Genomic DNA, 22950 nt, shown 5'->3' with positions numbered 1-22950 from the left:
AGGCTATTAAAGGAAAAGGGTTCAAAAATAATGCACTATCATTTTAAATGTTCCGGACTGGCATAAAATAATGCATTGCTATCTATTAATATGGCTCCTCAAAGCCAAAGATGGATTGCTGTGTTGCAAGATACAGCCAGCTTTTAAATAATAAACTCCTAAAGTCACGGCAAGTAGCAATACCTAGTAAACCTGTCTGATCGAATAAGAACCATAAACCTAAATAGGACCGGACTAAATTAGTAGCTGGCTAAGAGACAACATGAAAATCAAAGGATGTAAGACTAGGATTTTTTTTTTTTTTTAATCCTGGAAGAAAACGAAGACAAAACACCTCTGCATTATTACAAAGAAAACCAGAAGTCAAGCTTGATACAAGGGAATATATAACTTGCATAGGATAGCACAAGAAACGTAGGCCAAGTGGCAGAGATGGATTGCTTCTGAACCAAGTTCTGCTCTGCGATGATCAAATTCCCCCCACATGCTCAATACATCCATTTTGTTGGACTTTAGTGATCGGGCTACACCCCAAAAACACAGTAGCTACATTGAGGCAGTATCAATAGAAGAGAATATTTGTAGTTCAAGATTGAACTGTGATATCCTTGGTATTTTTTGAGCTTGGTTGTTTTTTTGAAAACATTTCATTATCCAATTACCCAACTAGGTAACATTGTCACTGCGCCAATGTTACCTAGTTGGGTAATTAGGCAATGAAACATCTGCAAGAAAACAATCAAATTCGGACAGCACCAAAACTTCCACATTCAGACAGTTTAATCCTAGCTTACTTAGTACAGCAACAATAAACTAGTGTTTCTACAAATTGGTTTTTACCCCCAGGATGTAGCAGGCAGTTGAGAAGACTGCAGGATAATCTGGTCTATGTGGAATACACCTGCATTTTTCCTTCAAATTCCTGAACAGATATTTTCAGAAATGCTGCTGCTGCTTCTTACTCAGCAGTTGGCCAAGAGTAGCTAGCTGCATTTTTTAATTAACAACAAAACAAAACCAAGAACTGAAGAGAAGGAGGGGAGCAACTTCCCCTACTCTTTCCTCTTCTTTGTTCCTTTCCCAAAAATTCATGGATCAAAAAGTAGAAAGGAACGAGATTTGAACTGCTCGTCTCAAAGAGTATAGTAATGCGGAAACATACAGAACCACGGATCTCATTCCTCCTACTTCTAGTTAGAACTTTTTCTAGTGTTCTAGAACCCAGCTTCTGATATGCAAAAGGTGAATTACAGCAGAATTAAAAGCAATTATGAGGAGGCAGTTCCCACAGTTGCCATAATGCACACCTCCCTCGTTTCACAATTTTGGCTTTGGGTCAGAACATCTGCTCTACATATAAAAAATTGAGCATATCTAGGCTTTAAAGGGCTATAGATAGAGTAGACAATACTGGGCTAACTCAATTGTTAGTCCATCAGCATAAGTAGTGTTAAGGAGCCAGGTCACCCCCCACAGGGCAAAGATTAAGGCAAAATCTCAATTGGAATATTGCTGCACAAAATTGCAACCTGAATACCTACTGTGAAGTATATCAAGACACTGATAGCCAACTGAATAAAGCCACCTAAATAAGTATTAGCACCAAGGACAATATATTCTGGCCTTGTCCTTTATAAAAAAAAAAAAAAAATCTGGATAATCTCTAAATGATGAATTAGCCTCAGGAGGGTAAATAATAGTAGTGAAAGTGTAAAAATATGTAGACCTAAAGCTAGACGATTCTTCTGATAAGTCCAGTAAAAGAATTAATGCTTCCGACGTTATCCAGAAGTCATGAGCACCAAAGCAAAGGCTCTTTGCTTTCTTCAACATGGAATTCTCAGTTAGTCCGCGATGAGAGCCATCAAGCCTAGTTCTTCCAGTTTTGCTCGGATGATGGCATCCCAGCCTTTGTTAGCTTTGGGATTGCGTGGGGACGGGTGCATTACCCCCTCTACTCGTACTGGGATACCAGCGGCTGACAGAGCCTTGTGGGCACGCTGTTCAGCAAAGCGTCCAACCCCAATGACTGTTGCGACACCCAATAATTTCACAGCTTCACACAGGGCATCGTCACAGATCTGAAGAAGCTGTTCACGCTGAGCAGCTGGCAGGTCAGCCGGTGTCAGATTGCGCCCGCTTTGACTGACAAAGAGCAGCGGGCAATGGTTGTGTACAAAGCAGCGCTGGAAGAACTTTTCAGGCTTGGTGCACACAGAGCGGAAGAAGCCCCAAAAACGGGCTCCGCTCACCTCCGTATTGGGGCACTCCAAGCCACGGATGGGCCTCTTTGGGTGTTCGCATGCTGGCCGAAACACCTGTCCGCTTATCTGCAGCCAGTCTCGAACAAGTTGCACGGCTCCAAAGGGCACCTGGAAGGAGAAATAGATGCTGTTATGAGAAAGGTTTCTTGGTGCGGGCATGAAGTGAAGGTCTGCATTTGCTTCGAGACATCTGCAGTGGACATTTAACCCCTGAGTTGGAAAAAAAAATCATCCTCCTGAAAATGGAGATGGGAGAAAAACATTACAAACTCATTTTCCTCTCAAAATATTCCACCCTCCAGTAGGGAGAGATTCCTCCATCAGGATGCCACTCTATTCTCTCTTGTTTACAGTGGTGGGTTGCCCCCAGTTCGCACCGGTTCTATAGAACCGGTAGTAAAAACGGTGGGAGGCTCCACCCACTGACCCAACATCATCAGAATGCATGCACATGGGCATGCACAGAAGAGCTCGTGCACGTGAAGCGGCCCCGTTGCGAACTGGTAGTAAAGGTAAGTAGAACCCACCCCTTCTTGATTAGCTCCTCAGTATCACTTCAAGAAATAGTTTGGGCAACTCACATGCCAAGAAGAATTGCGGTGCAGCAACCATCCTGAAATTAAACAGGTCTCAATACAAGCCAGTGAAGATGAGAGATGGCCTAGAACTCCCTATGGGTTGCTTTGAACCCATTTGAAAATAGGAAAATGTGAGCGGGGGAAGAAAGGAGGGAGCGAGGGAAGAAAGGAGGGAGGGAGGGAGGGAGGGAGGGAGGGAGGGAGGGAGGGAAGGAAGGAAGGAAGGAAGGAAGGAAGGAAGGAAGGAAGGAAGGAAGGAAGGAAGGAAGGAAGGAAGATGGGGAAAGAGGAGCCTGAAGCTCTGAGATGGAAGACTATTGAGGAATGTACTTTAGCTATCCCACGCTTCAAAAACAGTTGTGATCTCACTGAATACAGTGTAGCTTACTAAATACAATAGCTCATCAGTGGTGGGATTCAAAAATGTTTACTACCGGTTCTGTGTTCGTGGCATGGCTTGGTGGGTGTGGCTTGGTGGGCTTGGCAGGGGAAGGATAATGTAAAATCTCCATTCCCTCCCCACTCCAGGGGAAGGTTACTGCAAAATCCCCATTTCCTCCCGATCAGCTGGGACTTGGGAGGCAGAGAATAGATGAGGGCGGGACCAGTCAGAGGTGGTATTTACCGGTTCTCCAAACCAGTGCTGTGGAGTCGGAGTCGGAGTCGGAGTCGAGGAGTTGGAGTCGGAGGAAATTTTGGGTACCTGGAGTCGGAGTCGGAGTCGGCAAACAATGCACCAACTCTGACTCCTACTAAATTTAGATTGGAATTTTAAAAAAAGCAAGTTTAAATGTCCCAATTCACAAAAAGTTATAATTAATGACTTCTCTACTGTAAGAATAAAGACCGGAGTCGGAGTCGGGGTCGGAAGTACAAAAAACTGAGGAGTCGGAGTCAGAGTCGGAGTCGGAACATTTATCTCCCGACTCCACAGCCCTGCTCCAAACTACTCAAAATTTCCGCTACAGGTTCTCCAGAACTGGTCAGAACCTGCTGAAACCCACCTCTGGCTCAGCTTTAACATGCTGAACAGGTTTGACTATCATTTTTCAACATCCCACACAATGTTCGATGTTTCTTTATTCAACCCTTTTGGGTGCTGTTTCCCATTTAAAACATCTCAAAGACATTTATGTGGACTCTCTGGGTATTTCAACAGCCGCTGTCCTAACACACTTGTAGTTCACCAGTTTGGGTACGGTTACTTTAGTCAGCATCTTCATATCTAAACCAAAAGACCTACACATCCTGTGAACATCAGCATGCTGTTCTTGCATTTACATTTCTTAGTATGGGTCTGTAAGGATGGCCCAGGACAAATAGAAAAGTGGACAATGTCTAGTGGACTCCCCGATCTCATTCTTGAGCAGTTTGAAAAAACAGCAGCTATAGAGGTTTGTTGGAATTGATGACGTTGCTGAGGTCTGGCGAATGACTCTGTTTAGCTGAGCAGCTCAGATTCCACAGAGCTAATTAAGGCTCCGGAGTGGTGCTTGCTAAAGCAAACCAGGAAGCCTTTTTTGGAAACTCTACGCATCCAAGCTTCAGGAGGACATGTCCTACAGTATGTTGCAAAAGGACAGATATACCCACCAAGGATCTCAGTTCTATAGCAAAGGTGTTTTTTTTTTCCCCCACTTACATTTTGTTGCACTTTGATGCAACAAACTAGGCAATATTCATTATTTTTTTTAAAAAAAGTTTATAATAAAATAATAAATAAATAATAATAGAAAGACAGGAATCCTAGGCAAAGTTGAGAGAATGGCCTCTCCATGCCTCTCTGAAGCATTAGCAAATGGTTCCAAGTCCACCTCTTTGAGCCCCAAACTATTATTATGTCTCAGGAGAAGCTCCCAGGTCTCAATTAGCATGGAGACAATAGGCTTAATGTGTTATTGATGTGGTTGTACATTAATGTTTCTGCTCCCTCCGACTTTGATCCAGGGATAATGGTTTCACTGAAGCTCTTCTCTCAGGGCCCCCATCATCCACAGGGAGCCTGGTGGGGACTGGAATAAGAGCCATTTTTCAGTGGAGTGCCCCACCTTTCAAAGTCCTCTTCCAGGAAGCCCCATTTAATGTCTACCATTAACCTTTCAGCATTAGCCAAAGTTCTCCTAGGCCTTTACAATCTTGTTCCCTTTTGGCTTAAATTTCCTCTGTTACTGTGAGGTTTGATTGGCTGTTTTGCAGCAAGAACTATTTCTGTTCTTATATTTAAGGTTTTGCAGACTGCATGGAGAATGTGCTGTTGTTGAAAGTGAGCTGTATACTTTTCTAAATGATCATTAAAACCGAAATAGGAGCATATGGACAGGAGACATAGCATGTTTCTATGCCTACAATGCACGGAGCCTCCAAAGGTTCCTGTAATACAAAACTCCTCATCTCCATAACCTTTCTCACATATAATTAAAGATGACATGTACTAGGATGCTAGCCAAGGAATATCTATGCTCCAGCATTTATATTGGACTCATACCAATTTAGCTGTCATGACTTCCCCTAAACAATGTGGGAATTCTAAGGAAGGACTTAAGGTTTTATCATTGGCAGCTAAAAGTAAGGCTGGGAATCTTCCCTGTCTGAACCCCTGGAAACAGCAGCCAATCAGCCTGCAGTGTTGAACCTGCAGTTCAACCCCAAAGGGTCCAAACCTTTGGGGGTCAGTGGAACTCATTTCAGATTTTAATATAATCAAAGAAAATATCTCCAGTGAGGACTTTTTCATTCATAAAATAACTGCTATGGCATCTGATTTGCCAAATGGCAAATGGGTGGAGTTGCTCACTGCTACTCTTTCTTCAACTTACCTTCTTCACAGACTTTGTCTATGAATTCCTCACTTACTCTCAATCTTTGTACAAAGCACCTTTGTACAAAGATTGAGGAGTTCATAGACAAAGTCTGTGAAGAAGGTAAGTTGAAGAAAGAGTAGCAGTGAGCAACTCCATCCATTTGCCATTTGGCAAATCAGATGCCATAGCAGTTATTTTATTTAAAGCATTTCAGCCAGCAGTGAGTCTATGGGCATTTTTAGAATCATTCTGGATTGTGTTTTCTCTTACAGAATGCTAAATTCTTTTACTTTTTTAAAATTAAAATGAAGGTAGCCTTTAATCTAGGGAGCTAGTCTGGTATAGTGGTTAAGGCATGAGGTTAGAAACTGGGAGATGGTGAATTCTAGTCCTGCCTTAGGTACAAAGCCAGCTGAGTAACCTTGGGCTGCTCATTTTTTTGAGCCCTAGGAAAGAGGCAAAAGCAAACCACTTCTGAAAAACTTTGACAAGAAAACTACGGGGATTTTTCAAGACAGCCTCCAAAAAGGACACATTTAAAGGAAGAGAAAAAAAAACCCTTTTAAATATTTTTGGGGCAAGAATTCTGTTAGACACATTGGCGTGAAGGAGTGTTGAGGTGGGAATCCCAGAACTAAATAGTTCTAGGTATGGGAAACAAATTTATTTGGTTCACATCTTATTATGAACTCATCTAAAGTACTTTCTTAACTAAGCAAACTTCGAAACGTTATCTGGAAATATCATCTCTTGTCTAAAATTTATTTCCCCACCAATAAAAAGGTAGACCCTGCCAAAACAATGCAGTGCATAAAAATAAGGTCTTATTGCAAATTATTTTTTCAATATTATTCTACGGGGGAAAAACGTTGCACAATTCGTCTGAAAATATATGCATCAGTAAATAATCCTAAAACCATGTAAGGAATTTGGAGAGGACTTCTTAAAAGGCAGGGTTACAAGCTGATGTAGAATTAGCACAAGACAAATGAATGTTTGGAAAATAAATCTGTAGCTGAAAGAAATCTAAATTGATGGATTGGTCAGTCCCCAGTGATACGAAATATCCTTATCTGCATATACTGAGTGTGTGCTTGTCTTTAAACTGAATGGACACATGCAGGCTTTGGGGGTGATGAACTATGAGCACTTAAGGAATATATGATAAGCTAAACGCCACAGTCAAAAGTTCTGATAACAGAAGAGTTAACGTAAGTTCACAACACCTCTGGGAAATTAGAATCACAAAATCAGATATTAAAAATTCCATGCGTGGGAAGGCTTTGCCATTGTAATGATGGCTTGATTTGAAACACGAACTCCTATTATATTGTAATTTCAATTGAGAAATACGCAAAGAGATCCCAACACCTCTTGTAATTCCATTTCTGGAACAGACGGGAGAATTTCAGATGCAATCTTACTAGCAAGCAAAGACCCCAAGGTTCCTCTTGCTGTTACACAATTCGTTTTCTTAGCTTGTAGAACTCGTATTTTTCTGACAGCAAAACAGCAAAAGTACAAGTGTAAATCCTTTACCGTGTAGCCTTTTTTGTTCGGCCTTGTAGCTCTAATTTGTAGATTTTATTTAGTAAGTTTTGTTTAGCCTGGATCGTTGACCTGTAATAAAGGATTTGATCTGATTTGAAATTCAGATGTTACTTGATCTGGGGAATTTGCATTTGAGAAAATGTTTGGCTAGGAAAGATCTTTACCACTTTACCTCTTCTAGCAAAGATATATATCTGTCTCCTTTTAAAAATGAGGGGGTTAAGGGAAAAAAATAGCAAAGCCAAGATGCGTTTGGTTTTTGCAAAAGATGAAAAAAAAGACAACTATTTGGAATTAGGTTGTAGAATTGGAAACAATTCCTGTGCTCCTACAGAACATTGGACTCAAATATCATGAAGCCTGAAAAAGGTAGGTTTGTGATGGAAACAAAGGGTAGCAAAGAAGAGCGGTTGCTTTATTGCAAGCTTCAACTTGCAATTATCATGGTTTAAATAAAACTCCCACTGGTTTTTAGCTGCATTGTACAGATACACTGGGAGGCTAAATGCTTACCAGTGTGTGTGTGTGTGTGTGTGTGTAAATGAAGACAAAACGAATATAAAGGAAGAAGAAGAATTGAAGAGAAAGCTAAAAGTGCAAGAAAAGAAAAAAAGGAAAAAAAATAGAAAAGAAAGAAAAAAGATACAAAGAAGTTAACAGGAAAGAAAGGTTAAAAGTGCTGTAAGAGAAATGGAAATAAAAATGAATTGTGTAAAGGGGAAAAAATGTTGAGTTTGCAAACAAAGCAGGGAAGGGGTTGGCATATATATGAAGGAAAGAAGGAAAGGAAAGGAAAGGAAAGGAAAGGAAAGGAAAGGAAAGGAAAGGAAAGGAAAGGAAAGGGAACAGGAACAGGAACAGGAACAGGTAAAGGAAGGAAAGGAAAGGAAAGGAAAGGAAAGGAAAGGAAAGGAAAGGAAAGGAAAGGAAAGGAAAGGAAAACTAATATTGAAATTATAAGAGAGAGATATTCTATTAATCGATATTCCATTAATATAAATTCTTACAAAATATTTCATCAATATTATTTCAACTTGTATAAAAGAAATAATATCTCCCTGGAAAAAATAGATGAATATCTAAAGAAACAAAATTTACTGAGGGTTACAGAAGAATACAGACAGATCGTGAATGGATCTATAACTATAAGGGAAGTTTCTGAAGCTATAAGAAAGATTAAACCAAGTCAGATGGCAGATTCATTATCAGGCTCTTATTATAAACATTTTGAGGATGAACTTTAACAATCTTTATAAAAGATAATGACACAATCTTACAGGGACAAAAAATGCCAGAGAATTGGAAAGATGCCAGTACAAAACAAGCTAAGTTGACCTTCTTAGATGCAGAGAAGGCCTTTGACAATTTGAATTGGGCTTTCTTGTTCAAAGTTTGCAAGGGATGAATTTTGGAGATAATTTTATAAAATAGGTAAAATCAATTAAGACTTCACAGAAAACACAAGTCATAAAAAAGGAACATGACAGGGACGCCCACTGTCTCCTCTCTCCTTTATTTTGGTTTGTGAAATACTGAACAGAGTTATAAAATAAGATGAGAGGATTGTGGAAGTGAAGATTAAAAAAGAAACCTATAAATTGACTTTTGCAGCTGATTTGGTGTGTGTTTTGGAAGATCCTTTAAAGGGAATTAAAACATGAATGACCAAATTCAAATAATTGGGTGCATTAGCAGGTTTCAAGATTACAAGACAAACATGTTAAACAGAACTGATGAATAAAACAGATTTTATGATTGAGAACAAAGTAAAATATCTGGGTATCAGTATAACAAATTGAACTGTGTTATTTCAAAACAACTATGATACGGAATAAAGTTTAAAAAGAAATGTTAAGATCACAAAAACTAAAATTGTTATTGCTGGGGAGAATTTCTGTGATAAAAATGAATGTCTTGGCTAGAATGGTATTCTTGTTTCAGAAAATATCTGTTTTGAAAACTGATGTACCATTTAAACAGTGGCAGAAGGATCTATCTAAACATGTGTGGCAGGGCAAAAAAACCACAAGTTAAATATAAGGTGTTAGACGATGTAAAGGAAAAAGGAAGATCGGGTCTACTTGACTTGAAACTGTATCTTGCAGCTTGCTGTTTGGTTTGGATGAAAGAGTGGGTGCTACTGAGAAATAGAAGGACATGACCTGAGATTCGAGTGGCATGGATACTTGTCATACGACAAAGTCAAGGTTAATGTGGATGTTAAAAATCCTTATGTTAGATATGCTATATTGAGAATATAGGATAGATACAAACTTCAGGTAAAACATTTTTCGTGGCTTTCAGCACAAGACACATTTTATAGATGAAAAATAATAGGCCAACATAAATGGTTAACTTACTGTGAGTTACTAGAATGTTGTCAAGGGGGGTATAAAATAAAATCAGGAGAAGAATTGGTGGCAGAGGGATATAGTTGCTAATGGTTTTCTTATCTATAGCTATTAGAAAACTTTAAAGTGGACAAAAAGTTCATAGTTTTGAACATTGTAAGACTGAATTTGAAATAGGATTGTGTACAAATGATGAACATGTAATTGTTAAATGTATTTCACTGAAATTTGAAACAGAAGAGCAAGTAGAAAAAATGTATGGACTAAAATGTTGTAATCAACATTTACATTTAGTATATAGATGGAACAATAGGAAAACGTGGTTGAAAGGACTGAAGTTTACATTTTTATAATCCTAAAGATAATTTTTATAAAATGATATACCACTAGTATTATGTCACAAGGGAATTTGTCTAGAATGTATAAAGGCACTTCAAATTTCTATTGGAAATCTGAACATCAAGAAGGGACATTTTATCATATTTGGTGGAGGTGTAAAAATAACTGGAAATAAATTGGATTCAAATACACACTCTGGTTCAGAGGATTTTAAAGATTAATATAAAATTGAAACCAGAGGTTTTTCGTTTGGAATGGAGAGAAAAAAAAATCATGGAACTTTGTTTTTACATATGATGACTGCAGTGAAATTATTGTATGCACAAAGATGGAATGATTTGGCATTACCCACAATGGAGGAATGGTTGATGAAGATGACAAAACCTGTTGAGATGGCTAAATTGACTTCCTCATTCAGAGAAAAGACAGTATCTACTTTTATTGCTGACTGAAAACCCCTGACGAACTTTTTGGATAAAACAGAAAAAAATGAATTTGGGATTTTATGGTTTTGATGACTAGATAGGGTTGATTATAAAAGAAGAGTTACATTGTAACCATAGAATAAGGGGTAAATTTACAATTGTGCTTATAACTGTTTTGTAAAGAAGATCAGAAGCCATTTCTTTGGCACTAAGTGCTTCTGACATTCAGAGAATAATCGGTCAATTTACACATACACCCACACATGTTTAAATCACAGAATCTCAGCAAGTACTTCGCCACATTATCAATTCCCTATCCATTTCCTTTCCTGGCATAGCATCAAAGCGGAAACTGAATTATCTGTCTAGGTGTTAACCTGGCTACAGTGAGAGGAGACTGATTGCAGATACTGCACACAAGATAAATGTCACATGTAGGAAATTGGGGAGACAAGAAAAACCCACCAAGCCAAAGATACAGAGAGGTACAGGCCTGTTACAGAACAGGTCTGTATACCTGTCAGTACCCCATACAGAACTGCCTGTACCCCATACTGAACTGTTGAAAGGACTGTGTTGTAAGCTGGAGATAGATGAAGTTGTCCTTTCAACAGTTCCAAGAAGGCTCCACACCCATTTGCACTACTCAGGTGACCCTCAGGACACAGATAAACCTCCATGGGACCTCAACAACTCTTTAAAAGAATGCAAATAACAAGCAGTCTGCAAGGAGTATAAATCCTTCCATTCCCAACCATCCAGTCAAAGCTGAAGAAGCTTCTTGGATGAGAAGCGAAACGTCTTCAAAGAAAAGCAAAATCTAGTTGCCTCTGAAAAAGCACCTCTGTGCTAGACACAGAGAAGGACACCGTACTAACTCAATATGCATGGAATTCTTTCTCAGCTGAGTTTACTTGATTAGCATTCAAACAAAATGGTAGATCCCAAGATTGGGACTACAACTGATATCCATCCCAACTTCAAGGAAGAAAAGATTACTGTAAAGAAGGGTACCAGCAAGGGTTTTTACCTCTACTTCTTCCATGCTGGCCCTTCCTTCTGCTCATTCAGATAAACTATCTGTGCTTTACACGGGTACATTACAAATTACATTTCCATTAAAAATTGAGAAAACAAAGAAAGGTGAAAAGATCTTAAGGAAAAGTTGAAAGAGTTGGCTACCTTTATTATCTTCAAGAAGGAAATTTTAAAGGTTTCCATTGCCATTTTCAAGTATTTTAAATTGCTATCCTGTAGAATGTGGAGCAAATTTATTTCCTGTAGCCCCAGAAGGTAAGAATGGAATCAGACTTAAATATAAACATGCAAGCAACTGGACAATGAAGGAGACACCTTGGAAGGCAATGGACTTTTTTTTTTCTTAAGGAGCTTTTTTAAGGAGAGGCAGGTGGCTACATATTAGGGTACATTAGACAAATTTGAGTTCTGTATGAGCTGAAGAAATATACAGGGGCATTTGGTATACGTGCCCAATCCTAATCTGCCTTTTGCTGCAGATTCAGTTCTATTTTTGTGACTCTTACCCGCCCAGTCTCAGCCTTGGTTGTTTGCTTACCCCAGTCTGAGCCATGCCAAAAGGCCCTGGATTCATCCCAAGGAAGAGCACCTCTTTCCGGGAATGGCAATATTTACGTACATAGTCCTGGTGGGGCTCCCAGGCATAATCCAAAGGATTATAAACATACTGGACAGGATCAAGGAAGCTGAGAGAGTTCAGGCGGACTATCTGCTCTCGCTCAATGTGAAGAAATTGTTCAGCCAGTCCACCTCCTTCCAGAAAGTTCATGGGAACCTCCCAGGAGTTCATTGGAGCTGCTCCACCTGGCACAGAAGAAAAGAAGCATCAGTTCCCGAGATGTATGTATGCATATAAATATCCCTCTCTCTTTGAGGGAGATGGGCGGTTCAGAAATGTGAGAGATAAATAGACAGATAGGCAAATAGACAGGCAGACTGATAGATGGATATAGATGATAATGTTATCCATTCAGTCGTCTACGATACTTGGTGATTCTATTGGCCAGGTCTCTCTACCTCTTGTGACCTTGCATACCATGTTTCCCCGAAAATAAGACCCTGTCTTATATTTTTTTGAACCCTGAAATAAGCACTTGGCCTTATTGCCATGCGCTCAAAAGCCCGATTGGGCTTATTATCAGGGGATGTCTTATTTTGGGGAAAACAGGGTAGATTGATTGATTGATTGATAGACAGACAGACAGACAGACAGACAAGACAGACAATCTGTGTATGCTAAGGTACACCTGGTATGAAGAAATCTGTTTATGAAGAAACCTACTTTCTCACTAAACTTAAGCCACACCTCATTCTAAGTTTTGCTGTTTATATCTTAAATAGGGGGTGGTTTATACATGTACAATGTCAACAGTAACTGAGTCCTAGCTTTTGGTTGTAATTTCCCCCAAAATAAACATGTAAACATTCTTTATACTAAGAATATGGAAAAAGCAAGTCTGTGCACACAAAACATCAACTCGTTTTTCTCAGCATAATTTGAATGCAAATATTGCATTTGGGCCTTAAGCTTGATTAAACCTCCTCAGAAGGAGAATGATCCTAAGATAGTTATCAAACATGTTAACCATGGGAGACATGGCAGCACAGACTGGTACAAACCTTGGGCTGAAAAATATTTGTACATTCTTAAGGAAAATGAATAAAGCATGGCAGACTTCTGATATAGTTTTATGATGAACTTTTATTTTATTTTTTTCTTACCAGGCTGATTCTTTTGCTGAAATGTCCGAAAGCATTTCTAATACCCCATTCTAATATTGCCTTTCTATAACTTGTAGTGATAATGCAGCTTTTCTTACAGCCTTAGGAAGCACAGCTTGCTGAAATGAAAAGGGAAAAAAATCATAATGTAATTATGGAAATTATTTTGGTTCAGACATTTTAATCTATGATGGAACGTTCCAGATTCCCTTTGCCCTAATTGGAAAATCTAAATTCACAAAAACAATGCAGGCTACCCAGGAATTGCCAAACAACATGTGCATTGATTATTTTGCTGTGATAAAAATGCTTTTATTCCAAAGCCAGGCAGATTATCAATTACAAAATTGAATATTTTTTTCCTACAAGAATTCCAGAAGCTTGACATCCATATAACATCCAAAAATTCAACAGAAGGCGGGTTTCCTCATAGCAGGAAAGCCTTCTCCTGTTGAATTTCAGTTCACCATGCAGGCAGCAATTACCTGAGGGAAAATAATTGGTTGCATTTATTGGGCCTACGTCCTCACTAAGGCCTCTCAGAGACTGAGCAACACCTAGCCCACTTTCCAAGCATTAGAGGGCCTTGGATATCCTGCAAATAAAAAAAATGGCAATGTTTGCAAAGCTGTGTGAGACCCAGTGTCACTACAGATAGTCCTTGACTTACAACCTCAACTGAGCCCAAAATTTCTGTTGCTAAGTAAGACATTTGTTAAGTGAATTTTGCCCCATTTTGCAATTTTTCTTGCCACAGCTATTCAGTGAATCACTGCAGTTAGGTTAGTAACACGGTTGTCAAGTGAATCTGGCTCACCCATTGACTGTCAGAAGGCCACAAAAGGTGATCACATGACTCTGGGACACTGCAACCATCATAAACACGAGTCAATTGCCAAGCGTCTGAATTTTGATCACGTGACCATGAGGATGCTGCAACGGTTGTGTGAAAAACAATCATAAGTCACTTTTTTCAGTGCCATTGTTAACTTTGAACCATCACAAAATGAACTGTTGTATGTTGAACACTACCTGTACAGACAGTCCTTGACTTATAAACATTCATTTAGCAATCATTTGGAGTTACAACGGCACTGAAAAAATTTAACTTACAACTGTTCCTTGCGCTTATGACCATCGCAGCATCCCCACACAGATTCCAAACCAGTTTTGCTTAATAGGAGAAGCCGGATTTGCTTCATGAGTATGTGATTCACTAATAACTGCAGGCTTAACAACTGTGGCAAAAAAGTGTGCAACTCACTTAACAATTCCCCTTACTTAGCAATGGAAATGTTGGTCCCAATTGTAGTCTTAAATTGAGGACTGCCTATATTTTTAAAGAAACAAACACACACCAAAGCCAGTGCTTAAGATTACATCCTCCTTTGTACACAAGAACCAGGCCAAATACCCTCCTAATCCCTCCCTTCTTGCTTAGCTGTATCTTAACCAACCCATTCCCCCTTAAGCACCACCACTCAGGGAGGGGTTCAAATTCTGCCCCCTTCCCTTCCTTTCAATCCATCACAGCACCCCCTTCCTCATGTCACACCTTGATCCATGGCAGCTCGCTCATTTCTTCCACCGCTGAGCGGGTGGGCAATTCCTATCACGGCTCCGCTTATAAGTGAACCAGGGAAGGCCTCCAAATATATTCCTCCACCGGGAACGTGCCTTTTATTGCCTTTTTTATTACCATAATTAGTAAAGCATTCACTCAAGATACAAAACATTACTGTAAATAACCTATAAAGGCTTGGTGCTGTGATTAAAGACAGGCAGCCACCTCCCAACATGTGCTCACTTGCTGTCCTGGAAAAAAGATAAAATAAAATTCAAGAGCCGCACTTCAACGGGAGAATATTTATTCAGCAAAGGCACTTCTGCAGCTGATTACTCAGAGGGTGTTCTAAGTGGGGCCTGGAAACGTCATGCCTGTCTTACCCTCCAAAATGTAGATTCTAATCTCATTTAGCAGGTTAAGAGACTGGGCCTCAGATCTCTGAAAAGTACCTCAATCAGTCAATCAGAATTGAGCTGGAAGGGACCTTGGAGGTCTTCTAGTCCAACCCCCTGCTCAAGCAGGAGACCCAACCTAGAATAATAAAATATTCTAGGAAATATTAAAAAGGCAGAATATTATATTTCCCTGGATGAGAAATGGAGAAACACGTTTTTTGAGGCAGGAAGCAGACTCACTCTTAATAGCCCCCACCCTCCTCAATAGCCCACAGCAGATGTCAGCACTTAAGAGATAAAGAGATGGCTAGGTCTATTCATAAGCAAATGCCCTCACCCAAGATCCAACAAAGGTAGGATTAGCCCCAGCCATAATAGGAATTGCCCAAAGCCCCTTCATCGCATCACCCAGCAAGATTCAACCAAGTCTGGGACAAAGACAGACTACAAAGTTAGCTAAGACCCCCACATAGCCCCCTGGGAGTCTGACAACCAATAGAAATGTGGTCAGCTATTCAGAATCACACGTAATTGGTGGTTCTGCTTCACCATTAAACCATCCTTCCAAGCAGCCTCCATGTTTCCAGTGTCTTTCTGCCCACTTGGAATTGAACCCAGATGGACATTTCTTCCAACACATCCTTAGAAAGGAACTCTGTCCTTAAAGGAAAAACTCCAGTCACGGGGCTACCACCAAAAAGATCCTCCTTCTGTATTTCCTCTTGATCTTGCGATACAACAGGATCTAAAAGATTATAAACTACATAGGCAATTTGGAGAAGTGGCATACAAACCCCTGTCCCTAAGTTTACTCTTACCACTGTCAGGTCCAGCATTCAAAGAATCTATGTTTATTTTCCCTATGGAAGTTTAGTTGTTATATGTTTGATGCAGCATAGGCTCCTAAATTAAGATTTGTGATCTGCCTTCTTTTCTGTGGCATTCTGCAACAGATTCCCCCTAAGATTCTGTTTGCAGTTTTAGCATCACTCCGGTTTTTTTAATTAAATTTCATACTCCAATGTAACTATTGAAGATTTCTTTTTACAATCTTATTCCTCTTAATGTTCAATTTTAATTCTAATCAGAGATAATGATCTGATTCCAGCAAGAAGCAAGAACCTTCCTACCATGTTTCCCCGAAAATAAGACCCTCTTAAATTTTTTTGAACCCAGAAATAAGCGCTTGGTCTTATTGCTATGCGCTCAAAAGCCCGATAGGGCTTATTATCAGGGGATGTCTTATTTTGGGGGAAACAGGGTAGTGACATGTTATCAAACAGAGAATTTATTTGCTTTTTCACATTTTTCTTCTATTTGCTAGTAAAGCAGCTAGACTGTGGAATCCCTACCAAACTGGATTGGATAGGATAGGATGTGCAAATTCAAAGGGCTTCTAGAAGCAGACATGTGAATTTCCCATTTTCCAGGCTTGCCATTACAGACATGTATCAGAAGAATCAATATTTTGGATATTGTGAACCCACGCCATTGTTTATTTTTATGTTACAACCGGCATGCTGAATTGGCCACAGAAACAAAAGTGCAAACTCATTATGCCAATTGAAGCTTTGTGCATGTGTAATCCAGGTTTAACAACAATCAAGAGGAGAAGAAACTTGTAGTTAATTCAGAAACTTCTGCTGCATTCTATGCCTTTCCATTGTGCACAATCACAGATATTTTCTATAGTTCAAAGATGGGGGGTGGGGGAGAACAGCGAGTAGCCAGAATCAGTCTTACTTTTTCCTGCCAAATGAAAATGGGGCCTCCGTCTCTTGGCCTATTTCAAACCCTCAGAAGAAACTTTGTCTCATAAAATGCTATGGCTGCTGGGAGATTTCACTGCCCTGCCAATTGCACAGAGCGTAAATCTACGAAGCTCTGGACATTAACAGCCTGAGAACTCCATGCTCCCAAAGCACAAATTAACAACTTCCCATTTGGCTATCAGTGGCATCCCAGGGTATGAGAGTACTTAACAAGTGATTTGGGAGAAAAAAGTGAGGAAGCCAAGGGAATCCTACAAAGCGTAATTTACAGACGGGGAGTTCCTCAGCAGGCAAGCAGAACAATCTTAGCCACGAATGTCTAGGGTACAACTTTATTTGTCCTTCTGAAGAAAAAGTACTCTCAGGAAAACGTCTCTGGATGGAGATGGAAGGCAGAGTTGGAAAGAAAACGTTTTGGCCATTTTATAGTGGAGAACTAAAACAAATGCCCTCCAAAGACTATTAAATATTACCCAGAGAGAATATAAACCTGTCAGAGCAGCTTCTCTTTTTCATACTCCCTGAAGAATTACATTCCACAACGGATACACCCTCTTGAGAGAGAGAGGGGTTTACTATGAGGACCCTAATACCATTACTGTAATACAAGGTCCTGATTTTGCCCAGCCCTAAATTTCTGCTACTGTGCCATCTATTTGCTATTTGTGTTTTTGTTACATAGTTTTGTGCGATGGAATTCTAGCTGCTTTGTATTTTTGAAGATGTGGGAATTGGGGAAGCTATGTGTTTACAAGATGGCAATTTTACGGAGGTTACCGCCAAGTTATTTTATTGAAATGTGTTTTAATTCATCGCTTCCCTAGCTTTGGGATTGTTTTTAATAAACAAAAAGTGATATACCTTTTATAAATTTAAAAAAAAACTTATTAGATGTAACACTATGCAAGATAATGCAGCCTGTGAGTTTCTGTCGGTTGCTTCAATCAGGGGGGTGCCTGCCTGTTGATTTATTGTAAAATAACAAGATTATTTGAAGAAACTAAGAAAGGATTCTGACTTGTAGCATTTCCATAGTGGGAACAATAAGAATTGGTTTTGTCTCCAAATGAAACACAGCTTGGTAATTAAGACGGCAGCTTCTTTTCACATATACAGATCAGCCCAATACTGTGTATACTGCTTGTGGGAGCAATCGATAGCTGCTTTCTTCCTGTTTGGTATCTATCTGCACACACAACAGCTACAATGGCTGCAAATTACAGTAGTTGAAGAATCCACACATCTGGAGAACATCTGATTGGCTTTTTTTTTTTTTTTTTTTTTTTTGCACCTGTGTCTTATTGTTAGATTTTGTGTGTCTTGCATTTCAAAAGCCCAAATTCTTCCAAATGTGATTTGAGGGCATTGGAAGCTAAAGTAAAAGAATCAAGGTAATTCCTCTTGAACTTTGCTTTTCTGGCAACCTCTATAGGGATCACCCTCAAAGAGAAGCAGCTACATATGGAGACAACCCTAGGGGACACAGTTTGAAGTAACATGGCAGCCCAAGAACTTCAGGAGATATTTCACTCATTCTAATGTAGATTGGAAAGCATCCTTTTCAAATATTTTGCCTGGTTTTATTGCACAGTTGGTTTATAATTCTCATTTTCATGCACATGTGTGCTGTTTCAACATAGCTGTGCCTTTTCTCATTGTGTCTGCATAGGCCTGATTGCTTTCTGATATACTAGGATAGGGAGACAGCTTCAGCATGCAAAACAATCTTTAGAGGAAACAGAATAGGAAACAGTGACAGAATTCGGAATTTTCTAAGCCCCCGATGCATGGGGTCCCCCAAGACCATCTGAGAGATCTGCAAAACCAAAATTATTTTTTAGATACTGAAGATATTTGCAAAAATTTAATGTTATTGTTTTCACTATTATTTTTAATTTGTTAAAAGGGGGCTTTCATGAAAAATATGTTGGATCATATCACCAGAGCCTTGGTGGCGCAGCAGACTAAAGCACTGTTATTAACATCATCTGCCTGCAATTACTGCAAGTTCAAATCTCACCAAGCTCAAGGCTGACTCAGCCTTCCATCCTTTCTAAGGTAGGTAAAATGAAGACCCGGATTGTGGGGGCAATAAGCTGACTTTGTATAAATATACAAAAGTATATTGCTTAACGCATTGTAAGCCTCCCGAGTCTCCGGACAAGGGCGGCATATAAATCAAATCAAATAAAAAAAATCAAATCAAATCTAAAGGGTTTAATATTGTTTTTAATGATTCAATAAATATTCTATAAATGCATGTTTTATTTTTAATAAAATTGATGTATTTATATAAATATTAATATAATCCATTCAAGCAAAAGCTTTTTTGGGGTCCTAAATAATTTTTAAAAAAGAGGAGATCAAGAAGTTTAAGAAACACTACTCTAGACTAACATGCTCAGTTCATCTAATAAATGAATTAATCCCAATCCTAAAAACGAAGCTATAATGTCGTGCCCAAATACAAAATATGGTTTAGTGCAACAAACTGGTTCACACAACAGGTTAAATCAGTGGCTAGATCTCTGGAAAAACAGTCAATTTGATATAGCGATTAAGGTGTTGGCTTAAAAACCAAGAGACTGTGAATTCTAGTCCCACTGTAGGCAGCAAAGCCATTTGGGTGACCTCGGTTCAATCACATTCTCTCAGCCCAAACCCATCTTCGAAGGTTGTTGTTGTTGTGGAAAAAATAGAAGGGAGTATCAGATATGTTTGCTGCCTTGAGTTACATATAAAGTAACAAAGGTGGAATAAAAATCTAATAAATAAGTAAATGTTGTACACATTCTAATGTACTATGCAGTTCCTTTCTAGCTGTGGAGGTATCCCAACCGATGGGATTTTTGCACCTCACAAGACTCAGCAAAATACTGACAGCACAAAACTTTCAGTCTTAAAATAGAGAGTTTGGGTTTTCATTTAACGATGATGCAAACATGCCAGGCCATATATCTTTTTTTCTGTTGCATCTTTATGACACTGCCTTCCTCTTGTCCCCAACTCCTGGGTAAGCAGCCAACTGCTAAAGACAATTTAAAGAAAACTTTTTCCCCTTCTTCAAGCACCATCCAAGGACTAACTCAAGGTGAAGGAAGCCCATTAGACTTTGTCAGCTATTATTTTGGAGGGAATGCCAGGTGACCAGCAGTGGAAAAAGAGATAATAGAAGCAGGCGTGGGATCAGCAGTGGGATCAGCAAATGTCATGCCATTATAGTTTTCTGCTAACTCAAAGAGGGCAGAGAGCATGTTAAACAGAAGTGGCGAAAGGCCTCCACATGTCCAATTCTGTGGCCTTGAAATGATAAAAAGGCTGGGTTTTTTTTCTGAACAAGAACCAATTTTATGATAATGGGCTGGGAGTTTTAAAGATTTCAGTGTTTTGATTTGTTTTTGGGTGGCTTTGAAGAAAATCAAACTTACGTATATAGAATTTATAATAACTTTACAGTCTATAGACATAAAAACATCAAGAGATGATTTCTCATATGCAAAATTTAAATGTTCATTTTTTTTCTTGGAAATTTGTTTGTTTGACAAATTTTTAAAAGGCTCCATGAAGTTTCTTTGCATTAAGAACCAAGTAAACCAGAGTATCAACCAGCACCCCATAAACCTTACTGACAGTTTTAGGGGAGACAGTAGCTAGCAGTCTTGAAAGAAGCTTCAAAAGGCTAAGAGCCCACCCTATAAAACCAACCAGGCTATAGTTAAGTCATTTTAAAGAAGGATCATATCACAAGACTATTTTGGTCTGCAAGCAGCCTGTTCCTATCACAAGGCAGTATAAAACTGTCTATTAAAGAACTGGTGCCTGAATTGTCTTTTTTCCTTCTTCCCTTTTCCTTCTTCATCATCTCTCCATAAGTCGTAAACCTAAGAACAGTAGTAAATTATTTCAGATATCCAAGTCGAAGAAAATCACAGCTTCCTAGATTTTGACTTTTTTTTCCTGAATAGCTGTTGTACTCAGTACAACTCTGTACCATATCATATAGAGCAGGGGTCTCCAACCTTGGCAACTTTAAGGCTTGTGGATTTCAACTCCCAGAGTTCCACAGCCAGCTTTGGGAGTTGAAGTCCACAAATCTTAAAGTTGCCAAGGTTGGAGATCCCTGATATAGAGTAACTCTGAACAGAGTTCACCCAGAGGAAAGTTCAGCTAAGCTCAAAACAGCATGATTTACTCTATAAAGCAGGCAATCACCACCCATATTGAGGTTGGCTATGGATAATGGGAGTTTTATCCAGTAACTTTGTTGTTAGCGTATTGATACTGCTGCTTCAGATCGTATGATAGCACCTTGCCAAACTGGGATAATTCTTCTATATTCAAGTCAGCAATTTCCCCACCCATCTAGTTTCTTAGTATCTTTTCCTTAACCTTGACAGAACAGCTTGGACTAATGCAAAAATGTGCAATAGTGACATCAAAGAGAACAATAACAGTTCATCTGCAAGGCATTTAAGAAGGTATTTCAGCACATCTGATGCCTCCAGTAATCCAATTTAAGGAAGACGGGCAGCCACCAACTATCTACTTGTATTCCTTCAATTTTCAGAGGCCATTTACTCCAAATTAATAGGTGCCTGAGATAAAGCACAGATTTTCGTGTAGAGGCAAGATCCAATGGCCGGACTTATAATCATGGGATGTATGTGTGTATAATAGTGTTATGTCAAGATACTTTGCTCCACAAAGAAAACCACCTTACGTTCTTCCCGTACCCAGATTTTCCAGCCCTCCCAATAGAGAAACAATTTTGCCAGCCACGAACAAAAGTAAAGCAATCGCTGAGAGAGGGGAAAGCAAAGATCGCCCCCCGCCTCTCCTCGTTTCTCAGAACCGCCCGCCGCTCTTCCCCGCTCTTTTCTCAGGGCCGTCTTCTACGGACACTCACCAGCAATCTCTGCATCGGGCCATCTACGTAACATTTCCTGGGCGGTGGCGGCGGTGGTGGCTGCTGGGAGTTGTAGTTTAAAAGAAAATAACAATTACGACCAGTTGAGGGGGCTGTTCCTTCTTCGAACTACAACTCCCGATAAACTCTAGAGGAACCAAAAAAAAAGGAGCTTCCGACATTTCTGGAGACCGTCATCTTTGCAGGGAATGAGACCTAGAGGGGCGTGTAGCATTAGAATAGGTGATCTTTGAATGTGCAAATAAAGAGCAGAGCTTAAACATGTGCAGAGTATTGTTGCATATTCTATTCATTCCTACATCATTATGTTTTTTTTAAAAAAATAAACTTATGTCCCACCATGATATCTCCTTTCTTATTCATTCAGTTCCCCAAAGAACTGTTCTTGGGGTCTTTCAAGATCAGATGGCTTTTAAATTTTTTTAAATTAAATTTTAAATGTATCTTGTCTATTTATGTACACTGAGAGCATATGCACCAAAGACAAATTCCTTGTGTGTCCAATCACACTTGACCAATAAAGAATTCTATTCTATTCTATTCTATTCTATTCTATTCTATTCTATTCTATTCTATTCTATTCTATTCTATTCTATTCTATTCTATTCTATTCTATTCTATTCTATTCTATTCTATAAACAACAGTCCTCCTTATCCATCCATAACTCTGATGGTCTTTAATGTGAAACTATAATTTCCATACTGCACAGCATGCAAGCAGAGCCAATGAAATTGTACTCAAGCATAGCTGGAAAATGATGATATATAGAAAGCTGCTATTCTTTAAACACTACTTACTAAATCTACGGGCTTTACTTCTGAGTAGCCCCATATTCGCTACCATGTTGGTTGGCCATAAATTCTCAAAAGGCTTCCATATACAAATTGCTTTAATTTCCCATGTCGGCGATGATGATAATGTCTTAATGCAGACTCAATCATTCTTAAGGGAGAGTTTTGAAATAAGAGACCTCTAAGTCTTCTGACTATAGATGGTTCTGCTCTTTATCCGGATTGAGCTTGAGGAAATTAAACCAGCTTCTCATCTAATTCATTAATAACTGTTACGAGGGTTGGTGGATCAGGCCCAATAAAGAGACTTGAGTCATCAGGTAAAATATCTCTCTTTTATTCACAGGTTCATCACATCATCACTGGATACATTAGGATCTGCAACATGGAGGAGCGTGCCCACCTTTTATACCTGTGGGCGGGGATTC

General features: G+C 39.3%; 1 protein-coding gene across 6 annotated transcripts; it reads right to left on the bottom strand.

Annotated features, from left to right (window-relative positions):
- Nucleotides 1–277: 277 nt before the first annotated feature.
- On the bottom strand, nt 278–21789 carry SMUG1 (single-strand-selective monofunctional uracil-DNA glycosylase 1). Of its 6 annotated transcripts, none has more exons than XM_087886753.1 (5): nt 21710–21747; nt 14625–14884; nt 13070–13188; nt 11886–12151; nt 278–2372 (listed from the first exon to the last, which is right to left on the bottom strand). In XM_087886753.1, the coding sequence occupies exons 4-5, from the start codon at nt 12135–12137 to the stop codon at nt 1845–1847; spliced, it is 780 nt and encodes a 259-aa protein (XP_087742879.1). In that variant the 5' UTR covers nt 12138–12151; nt 13070–13188; nt 14625–14884; nt 21710–21747; the 3' UTR covers nt 278–1844. The 6 variants fall into 6 exon arrangements, with proteins under 6 accessions (XP_087742879.1, XP_087742880.1, XP_087742881.1 ...); XM_087886754.1 differs by lacking the exon at nt 21710–21747 and adding an exon at nt 15086–15168; XM_087886755.1 differs by lacking the exon at nt 21710–21747 and adding an exon at nt 15086–15160 and having other exon boundaries at nt 14819–14884.
- Between the last annotated feature and the right edge of the window lie 1161 nt (nt 21790–22950).

This window comes from Pantherophis guttatus, chromosome 2, assembly GCF_059756535.1.
Source record: "Pantherophis guttatus breed Tessera chromosome 2, ASM5975653v1, whole genome shotgun sequence".
NCBI lineage: Eukaryota > Metazoa > Chordata > Lepidosauria > Squamata > Colubridae > Pantherophis > Pantherophis guttatus.
The sequence above is the reverse complement of the archived record's forward strand: the minus strand, read 5'-3'. Positions and strand labels throughout refer to the sequence as shown.

Bases quoted from the DNA above. Each gene is read 5' to 3' on its own strand.
- SMUG1 (XM_060682260.2), bottom strand. From the start codon at position 12,137: ATGAACTCCTGGGAGGTTCCCATGAACTTTCTGGAAGGAGGTGGACTG. The intron at 2,373-11,885 runs GTAAGCAAACAA...TTCTCCTTCCAG, and splicing joins TTGGCATGGCTCAGACTGGG to GTGCCCTTTGGAGCCGTGCA.